Source organism: Fulmarus glacialis, unplaced genomic scaffold (assembly GCF_000690835.1).
Source record: "Fulmarus glacialis isolate BGI_N327 unplaced genomic scaffold, ASM69083v1 scaffold35859, whole genome shotgun sequence".
Classification (NCBI taxonomy): Eukaryota; Metazoa; Chordata; class Aves; order Procellariiformes; family Procellariidae; genus Fulmarus; species Fulmarus glacialis.
In genome coordinates, this window is record NW_009232017.1 from 270 (window position 1) to 10283 (window position 10014).

At 56.6% G+C, this 10014-nt stretch overlaps 1 protein-coding gene across 1 annotated transcript; it reads right to left on the bottom strand.

Annotated features, from left to right (window-relative positions):
- Nucleotides 1–458: 458 nt before the first annotated feature.
- On the bottom strand, nt 459–9927 carry ABCF3 (ATP-binding cassette, sub-family F (GCN20), member 3; the record flags this gene model as incomplete). Its single annotated transcript, XM_009584768.1, has 18 exons — nt 459–617; nt 1448–1535; nt 1905–2037; nt 2654–2745; nt 2943–3031; nt 3660–3792; nt 4126–4170; nt 4370–4446; nt 4617–4817; nt 4966–5021; nt 5686–5708; nt 5916–5972; nt 6316–6375; nt 6935–7015; nt 7222–7488; nt 7763–7885; nt 8001–8098; nt 9872–9927. Coding segments are annotated over 18 exons (1838 nt in total), but the record flags the coding sequence as incomplete, so codon positions are not given.
- Nucleotides 9928–10014: the final 87 nt, after the last annotated feature.

Sequence of the window (10014 nt, forward strand, 5' to 3'; positions counted from 1 at the left end):
AAAACAAAAAAAAAAAAAAAAAAAAAAACAAACAAAAAAGAAAGAAAGAAAAAGGCAGAGGGGGAAGCGAAGAAACATGGAGAACAGCTCCTCTCCTGCCCTCCAGAGCACGGAGTTAAATGGGGGGGGTCGGGATGCGACACCTCCTTCCCTCCTCTCGGCAGAGCAGCAGCTCCAGGCACAGCTTTTCCAGTGTGCCCAGCGCCAGGCGCAGCCCTGGCTGGCGGCAGAGCCCCCGGAGTGCCTCCAGCCACACGCAGCACCGGGCTCCTGCTCCCTCGCCGTCCTTCCACCCGGTCCCAGGAGGGGAGAGCAGTTCAGGTGGCAGTTTGATGGCATGGCTGACGGTCCATGCGGGCAGCAGCGTCCTCGGTGCTCTGCCAGGCACAGTTGGGATGGATGCCGAGGCGGCCGAGCTTCGCGCTCCAGCCCCTGGCACAGTCTGGCTCCTGCCTCCCTTATAGGAAACCCTCCTTCCGGAACTGCTCCTTCAGGATGTCTCTGTACTGGTCAAAGCCGCCCTCGATGCGGGTCACGGTGGCGTTCTCGCACACCCACAGCTCCTGGCACACCAGGCGGATGAAGCGCTCGTCGTGGGACACCAGAATTACACCACCCTGCCAACAGACAAGGGGGGGAAAAAGGGAACTTAGTGGAGCACAACCCAGCACCCAGCGCTGGTGGCATGGAGATCCTGTGCCCCTGTCCAGCCTGTGCCCAGGACTTCAGGTTTCCATCCACTCCAGGGAAAACTGAACATTACTTCACTGGCAGGGACCTAATCCTTCCTTCAGGTGGACAGACAGATGACGTACGGAAGAGGCATGGGCAGCAATAATGTATTTATCCTCCCCTCTCAGAAGGCAAGTGCAGGGTTTGTTACTGGCTCTCCAGGTCTCTGACAACGGCAAGGATGGAGATTCCAGGTGGAGTCAATGACAGCCAAAAGGTGGCTGGACTAGGTGCTGAGCAACCTCAGTTGAGCTTTTCTTTTACAGGAAAACTGCCCCAGCCTGAGCAACTATAGAACAGTGAGAACCAAGTTGATCACAGTGGTATCTGGAGGCTGAGTCTTTGGAGATCAGTCATAAATTGTGCCTAAGGAAGAGCTGAGAGGCCCCAAAGCAGGGCTGAGCACCACATGCAGCACACAGCAGCACACAAGAAGTCACAGAGTGTAGGTGACTGGCCAAGATGGGGGACAAGGTGCTCTCTGGTCTGCTGTTGCCTCTCTCAGCCACCCCTAGCCAAAGCCAGGAAGTGAAACAAACCACACCAGGATGGGCGGCTAAGGCAGAAATGTGACTGACCCTTCCCAACACCTGTCCTGGACTTGAAGCCATCACTGGTATTTGACTGTCCACCTCTGGCTGAGATACCAAGTAACCTGAGCTGGAGGCTGCAGGGAGCGTTAGAAAAATGGGATATCTCACTGAGGCAGCCTTACCCGGAACTTATTCAGTGCCTTTGCCAGTGCCTCGATGGTCTCCATGTCCAGGTGATTTGTTGGCTCATCCAGGATGTAGAAGTTTGGACTGGAATAGAAGACGGCTCTGAGCATGCACTGGAACAGCCCAGGCTGGGTCCGCACCCCCTCGCACTGCAGGGACCTCCACCAGGCTGCATTGGCCACGAAAAGCCGAAGCCACCAGCATTTGCATGGCCCCAAGATCAGCATTGCCCAGGTCCAGGGACACCTCTTATCCTTGTGAGCCCAAAGAAGCAGGAGAAAGCCACCTGCCTCCTTCCACACAATCCCCCCCCAGGTGACAACCTCCCTCCCCACAAAAGTCCCAAAGATGAGGCTTCCGCGGGGCAGTGGAAAGTCCCTGGATGCCCGCCTTCCTCCTGGGGCTCCGGAGATGGAGCCATGCAAAAATTAACAGCATCTGGGAGAAAATTACCAGGACATAGTCATCTGGGCAAAGGCCACGCGGCTCTTCTGACCTCCAGACAGGCTGGCCACAGGACGCACAGCCAGCTCCCCCGAGACACCGTAGCTCCCCAGCTGATGCCGGTATTCCTCCTCTGTCTTCCCTGCAGGAGCATGTCACAACACAGCTATGGCACACCCAGCGTGACACAGGGCCCTCGGTGCCGTGAGCTCGGTGGGCGCCATGGCCGGGCAGCCCCTGCCACACCAGCACGGTGGGGGAAGAATTCAGCAGCCGCTTCCAGGCAATTCCCTCCCGAGCAGGGGGTTGCGGGGAAAACCTGACTGACACAATCAGGACAGGGGCTGCAGGGCTGGTGACTGACTCCAAGTGATGCTGCCCCCAATTCCCTGTCACTGCATTAACTAATGTTAAAAGGAGAAGAGAGCTGGAGGTTTTGGTAGCTGGGAAAGGGGGAGCCAGTGCTCGTTCTGTGCCCAGCAAGAAAGCGGGTCATCTGCCCCCAAAACCCGGCCACGGTGGAGCACCAGCCTGAGGTCTGCAGACTGCCGGCTACCCCTGCACAACCAGCTCACCTTCTCACAGCTGGTGTCCTGAACTTGTGCTGGACGTGGGGAGTTAACCCAGAGCAGGCGGTGTCCCTTAAGCACTGATGTGACAGAGCCTTCTGCCCAGGGCCACGGAACAAATCGATGCTGCTCTGTGCGTGGCAAAGGAGACCTCAACGGCCCAGATCTCCTGGAATCTCCAAAACTCACCTGGGAACTTTCTTGCCAGCAACTCTACAGCACTGATGTTCAAGTCCAGTTGATCCACATGGTGCTGGCTGAAATAACCGATCTTTAGGTTTCTGCAGAATGAGAAGAGACTGGGAGCTGGTACCAGGGCCCGCAACCACAGTGCTCGCAGCTGTAGCTATGGGAAGGGGGGCATATGCGTGGGTGTGCAGGACCCATCCCCATCACTCGGGCAGCCATCACTCCAAAAGCCCAGAAGCCCTCCAACTGCACCATTCCTCCCAGTCCCCCAGCCCTTCCTACCAGGTACCTGTGAGCATGTCTGATCCCTCTGACTGGTGCCAGCTCCCCCATTAAGATCTTTAGCATGGTCGACTTGCCAGCTCCGTTTTCCCCAACCTAGAGAAGCAGCAGCAGCATTGGAGAACGTGAAACCCATGAAGGTACTTTGGAGAGGGGGGCAGTGATCAGGGAATTTCAGCTCTCTTGGATGATCACGCAGCAGAGGGGGGCAGGATGAGCGTCTAGTGGCTCCAGCTACCTGGAAGCTGCATTTCTATCACTGAGGAGCAGCACAGGCAGCAGTGCTAGAAGATGTTCCTTCCCCAACCCTCTAGCCTAAGGATTACCTGGTCCCAGCCTCATTGGCAAGCAAATAGCATCTCTCTGCTGCCCCATCCAACGCAGCAGGAGTCTCCACTACAATGCTGCTGTTGTCAGCTAACTAACAGGGAGTTACAGAGAAGATGGACCCCAGTCTCTTCTCAGAGGTGCCTGGTGAAAGGACGAAGGGCAACAGGCACAAGCTGCAAATTCTAACTGGTATTAGGAAAAATGTTCCTCAAAATGAGGATGATCAAATGCTGCAATGGGACCCAGAGGAATGGGAGAAATACTCCCCAGAGACATCCAAAATTCAACTGGACAAGGACCTGAGCAACCTGACCTAACATCAAAGCTGGCCCTGCTTTGAGCAGGGACCTCCCAAGGTCCCTTGTAGCCACCATTATTCTGCAATCCCACATACCACACAGATGCGGGACTCCAGGTCAGCAGAGACGGAGAGGGAACGAAAGATGTAGTGACTTGGGTCATAATAGAAGTCTACTTCGTCTAGCTGCAGGATAGGGGGGGAGAACTTCTCAAAGCCATCGGGGAACCTAGGAAGGCAGGAAGAGGTGAGAGACGGCCAGGAACTTCAGAGACCCTGCTCCCAGCCTCCCAGGACAACTGCTGCAACCCCCTTGGTGGAAGGGGGGCTCCCTACCATGCAGGGCCTCTGGGAAGGATGGTCACAAGAAGGGGACACGGATCTGCAGCCTTGGCCCCAGGAGGGAACCCAGCCTGAACATGGGGGCCTGTCTGGGCTCCCTGTCAGAGTAAGGCTGGCCCGCAGGAAGGGGTGGTTGTCCCAGCCGGGATAGGACCCAGGAGGAGCTCATCTCAGAAAGGGAGCCAGGCGCCCTCCAAGCACGGGCTCAGGGGATACTTACTTCATGATCACCTCGGACTCCTTGTCCACAGGTTTCAGCTCTGGCCTGCAAAAAGAGGAGACACATAACCAAGGTGCCTTGCACTGGGGGCCTGTTCCCATCCTAACCAAAGCCTCTGGACCAGAGACAGAGCACCCAAACCCCAAACCACCCCTGTATCTCCCAGGCACCCTGGGAACCTCTGCTTCTTCCCATGAGCACTGTCCCCTCCCCACCTCTAGAGAGGAGCAGGACAGGCACTCACAGCTTCTCCAACAACTTGAGCTTGCTCTGCACTTGGGATGCCCGGTTGGCGTTGTAGCGAAAGCGGTCAATGAAAACCTACAAGAGAGAAAAGCATCAGACAGCCCCAGGTCCCCTTCAGCCCCAGCCACCCCGCTCTGCTACCAAACCTCCTGCAACAACAGAGCCACATCCATGGATCTAGAAGCATGGAGAAAGGGACGAGGCTGGGAGAAGAGTGCCCCAGCACTACTGGCTTCTCCCAGTACCTGGATGTGCTCACGGTACTGCTGCTGGGCCTCGTACTCTCGCTGCTGGTTCTTCAGCCGCTCCTCCTTGATCTTCATGAAGTTCTCAAAGTCCCCGCGGTACGTGTCCAGCCGCTGTGAGTGCAGGTGGATGATGTCCGTGGCCACCGCGTTCAGGAAGTTCCTGTCGTGGGACACCACGAGGATGGTCGACTGCCAGGTCTGGAGGAGACAACAAGAGGGAGGCCTGAGCATCATCAAGTCAGAGTGCAGGGCTTGGTCCCACCACCCAGCAAAGCGAGACACCAGCCTGGAGGACATCTCCATCCCTCACCCTCGCTCCGCCCCAGGGCCTCCCACCACCCTCTACCTGCAGGTAGGTCTCAAGCCACAAAATGGCCCTCACGTCCAGCATGTTCGTTGGCTCTGAGGGAAGGAAAAGAGGCACGGAGGTCAGGAGGGATGAGGATGGCTGGATTACGCTTTTTTTACACAGGAAAGGCTAGTGATCAGCATTGTGGAGGAAAAGACCCTGCATGGGGACCTGCCCCCACACCTCAGGGGACTCACACGTGTGGGGTGTGCTGAGGCGGGTGGGTACAGGGCCAAGGCTCAGCCAGGGATGCTCCCCCCACTCCATACTGGTACCTGGACCCCAGTGGCCAGCAGCAGCGCCTTGCCCAGACCCCCCACCCAAGGTGGGCACCTTCCCAGGGAACCAGCCCAGTGCCGAAGTCACCCCCTGCGGTGAAGGGACTCCCCCCAGAGTGTGCTGGCAGCCAGGGCCCATCACAGGGACAGGTGAGGGAAAGGGACTGCTTGGGGCACGGTGACACGCAGACCACCCGGCTGGGACACAGGGCAGAGCTCTGCTGAGCGCAGTGAAAGCGGCGGCCCAAGCAGACTTCCCCGCGCCACCGCCAGCTCTGCCCGCCGTGCCAGGGGAGCACTGACAGCCCTGCCAGCACCGGCCCTGTCACGCAGGGCTATTTTGAGCAGGCAGCTAAAGGCCACGGCACGTTCCCAACCCCAGCAAGGGCACAGGCAGGCCCAGTGGCAGTGTCGGAGGGGACTCGCAGTATCGACTTACCATCCAGCAGAAGGAGATCTGGCCTAGGAAAAACAAGACATGGGTATCAGAAGAAAAAAGAGCACAGGCTCAGCGCAGAGTGCGTTTCACCACACACACAGAGCTGCGATGCCTCCAACGCTCCCCACCCCGAGAGCCTGAGTCGAGAGGACCCCCAGGCAGCACCCGACACCTCGCAGCATGGACAGCAAGGAGGGTTAACCCCATGGCATGAAGGCCTGGACACCAACCTGGCAAACAGGGCTCTGGCTAAGGCCAGTCTCATTCTCCAGCCTCCGGAAAACTCTCTGAGGAGAGAAGAGGTTTCAGAGAGGGGTCACTGTTTAACACAGAACAGCTCCCTGTTTGCCTGCCTGCCAGGCTCCCTGCTCCCCTGCGGCCCTTTCGGCTCTGCTGTCACCCAGAGACGGCGTGTCCCTGCAGAGATCTTGGGCGCAGCACAAGATCCATGGTCCAGGCAGGTGGCTTGGCACTCCCAGGGCTGGAGACCACATCGAATGGGCAGGAATAGACCCTCACTCTCCCACAGGGTTGCCCTCCCTTACAGCCCCAGCAATGCCTGGGGACTCACTAGCAGCAGCATCTCCCCAGACCCATTTCTTTCTCGATGCCCAGAATCTGGAGACTTACTTGGTTGTCTGTTGTTGCATCTTTGCATTAAAGCCCAGCCCAGCGAGAATGACGGATGCCCTGGGGAAAAGGGGAGAGAACTGGAACCCAGCTACAGCATCCAACAGCAGAGCACAGTCTGAGGCCTCCGACCCACAGTCACTCTGCTGTGGGGGTTTAAGGGACTCTGCTGCATGGTTTAAGGCTGTTCTGGCACAGGAAAACTTCACTGCATGCGCAAGAGCAGCGCTTGGCTGGGAAATGCAGCCCAGCAGGGCACAGCATCCACATGAATTCCCAGGAGATTCACAAGAAGCTTTCAGCTCTTTGGCCAGGAATAGAGTCACTACCACCAACATCCCAGAAACATTCCCCAGACACCAGGAACCTGGGAAGGTCCAAGAGGAGCAGCAGCCACAATGCAAGCCATTTGGGGGGGAAAAAAAAAAAAAATCCCTCTAGCTTCGGGGGGAAGCTCGACCTCTCCTAACCCCGCAGAGCTGTGACAGAAGAAGAGCAGCAGGGAGAGCCCCCTGTCCCCACATGCTGGATCCCAGGGCCACAGCATCACCCTTCCATGCCCCATGTCCCAAACCACTGCCCATGCCAACAGACAGCAGGGCCCACAGGGCTGTCTCACCTCGCTGGGGCCTTGTCTGCCTCAATCTCCTCCAGCTTCGCGTAGATCTCCGATAGCCTGGCACCTTCTGTCCCTTCTCCCCTGGGGCAGGACAGAGAGGAGTGTGTGGGACTGATGGGGGTCAGGGTTTGAGTGCTGGGGGAGACTGGTCTCCCCAAGGAGGACTAAGGTGGGCAAGATGCAGACCAGCCCTGCTGGAGCCCTCCATTTGAAGGGAGAGACCTCAAAACGAGATCTCGCAGTCAAGAAGCCACAGAAAGGCCGGAAACCCAGCGGCAACATCTCACCTGCCGGCATTAATCTTAGCCGTTAGATCCCTCTCCTCCCGCAGCAGACTCTCACGAGTGGTGTCACACTCCAGCACACTCTGCAGCGCTGGTGTCTCATCCCCCGCCACCTCCTGCTCCACGTGGAGGATGCTGATGTGCGAGGGGATGCGCAGGCTCCGGCTGGCGATCATCTTCAGCAGTGTGGTCTTCCCCAGTCCGTTCCTGCCCACCAGCCCGTAGCGCCGTCCAAACGCCAGGTTCAGGTCTGCTCCCGCCAGTAGCACGCTAAAACAAGAGAATAGGCAGGTACCTGGTCAGACTGCCCCATGGAGAGGGAGATAACCGGCAGCCACCTGCCCCCAGCACATTTCAGGCTGTGCTGGGGCCAAACAACCATCACAGACTTCTCCTACCCAAAGCCAACAGGGTCAGGAGCCCACCTTGCTTTCTGAGCCTTCCCACACCCTCTGTCATTTCCCAACCACTCTCCAATCCAGTCTCAATGACCCATAGTCCAAAGCCCAGCCAAGATCTGTCCCACCTCCCCACCTGCACTCACCGCTCACCGAAGGACACGTCAAAGTTCTCGATGCGCACATCATACGACTTGTTCTTGCCTGATGACTCCATGCGAGTCTCCTTCTTGCTGGCAGCTTGGCTGGCAGACGCCTCCTCAAGGACCCTGTGGGCGGGCAGAAGACAGAGAAGGGGGCTCAACAGGAAAACTCTGGTACAGCCAGATCCCAGCAACACTCAGCAGAGCGGGATGGTGATGTTCGAGGCGCCTCCATACTCACAGAGGACCAGATGATTTCAGGGAATCCCGCTCCATCCTCTTGTCCTGCTTGGCTTTCAGCCTGGCTTCCGCCTTCTCCAGTTTCTTCGCATTCACCATCTGAGGCACAAAGCAGAAAGTTTAAAGAAGAGAGAGCATCTTCAGCAAAAGTCCCAACAGCCCAACTCCACGAGAAAAGACATCAATCGACCCCTCATGCCTGGAAGGAAGGGAGGAAGGGCAGGAGGGAGGTAGGACTCCCTGGGACAGATTCAGCGCATTTTGAGGAAGCTAATCAGGCCAGGAAGTCACTTCAGGAATGAAGTCCTAAATCAACTGTTCATACACAACGGTTCTGCCTCAGCAAGGCAAAGGGTTTGGCTGACCCTAACGTACGGCCAGTTTCTCTAGTTCCAGGGACCTGGGTCAGCCAAGTCACTTAAACAGCAGCTATCTGCTATCCCAGTGCCTCCTCCGCTACACCCGACACCCACCCTCGTCCTAGACCATGAGGCACGTTAAACTTTAGCCAGTTTGGAACAAACTCAGCTTACATGGTGGATCAATCAAGCCAGAAACAAAAAGTATTTAATTAAACCTGAAGGCAAGAAGGAGCCAAGCGTTTTAACCTGGCCTCTGGTCTTAGCCAGTCTTTCAGCCCGCTCCAGCTTATTCCCCTGTCAAGTCAAATATTTGTGGCTGACCAAGAACACTCCTAGATATTTCTAGGCAACTCTGCAGCCACCAGAGCACATTACAGACCTGCATGCTAGACTGAAAAGCATCTTGTTACTGGAGCTGTGACCCCGTACCTACAGACAGATTGAGTCACTATGTAAACTATACCAAGCTCCCTCAATCTCCCAGTAGACATGTCCTCCAGAACTTGAGAGGCCTCCCAAGACCTTCTCTGAATCGTCTCCAATTTTTCTGAAGATCCTTTTTGAGCTGTGGACACAAGAGCCAGAAAGCGAACGCAGCAGAAACAACTCCAGTGCCAAAACCAGCAACAGCTGCCAGCTTTCACTTAAGACTCCCATTCAGCCACGCGGGTATCACGTTAGGTCTCAGCCTCCAAGCGAGGGGTTCTCGTCCTCAACACGTTACCCCAGGAAGCGAGAGCTCTACAAGAGACCAGCATGGTAGAGAGACTGCCCACCCTGTACAGCTACCGCCATCTTTGCAGACGTACAACCACACCTCACCTGTACTCAAATGTTGGCACATCCAACACAGAGAACAAGCCGGGTCACTCCTGAGCAGCCACGCATTTCACCCCCAAAGATGTTCCGATTTCCTCCAGGTCATGGAGCATAACTGCTTCCAAACGACTCCACTCCTGATCTTATTTCTCAAACCACGACAACCCGCAGCCATTTCTAAAGCTGGGCTTACAACCTCCTCGCAGCAGCTCTCTGGAAAACAGCTGCTCCCTGCTAACTCCTCATCTGTAACATCCACCATCTAACCATTAGCCAGGATTTTATCTCTCATTGAGTATGGCACGATGTCATCCCGGTACAACCTATTTTCTCAATCAAAGGCCTCACTGTAGAAGCCAAAGGCCCTCATGAAAGTCAGAGAAGCTGCACTCTGAGCACCACCACTGCATCAACCACGCTTTGAAGCTCATTAGGAAGTTAGAGCAAAATAGATCTTGTGAAATTAATAAGCCTCTTTACCATACCAAGGTCAAGAGTTTCCCAAATTACAGTGAACCCGACGAAGAGGAGCAGCACCAGCTGTGCCCCGACCCAGGGCGACTGCCTGTCCCGGCTGCTCTCCGAGGGCGAGGTGACTGGAGCAGCGCAGGGCAGGGCACCTGCAGCCCCGCACGTTAGCTGCTCCCACCTGGCTGCTGGCTTACGAGCGAGGGCACGGCCCCCCACTTACCGAGGTCTGGCCTCTCTTCAGCAACAGCCCCGGCAGCAGGTCCACACTGGCATCTGCTGCAACAAGACAGATGGGTTGGTGAGCACACGCTCCAGGGAGGCTCCACCAAGCGCTGCCATAGCGGCTGCCCACAACCAGGCAGG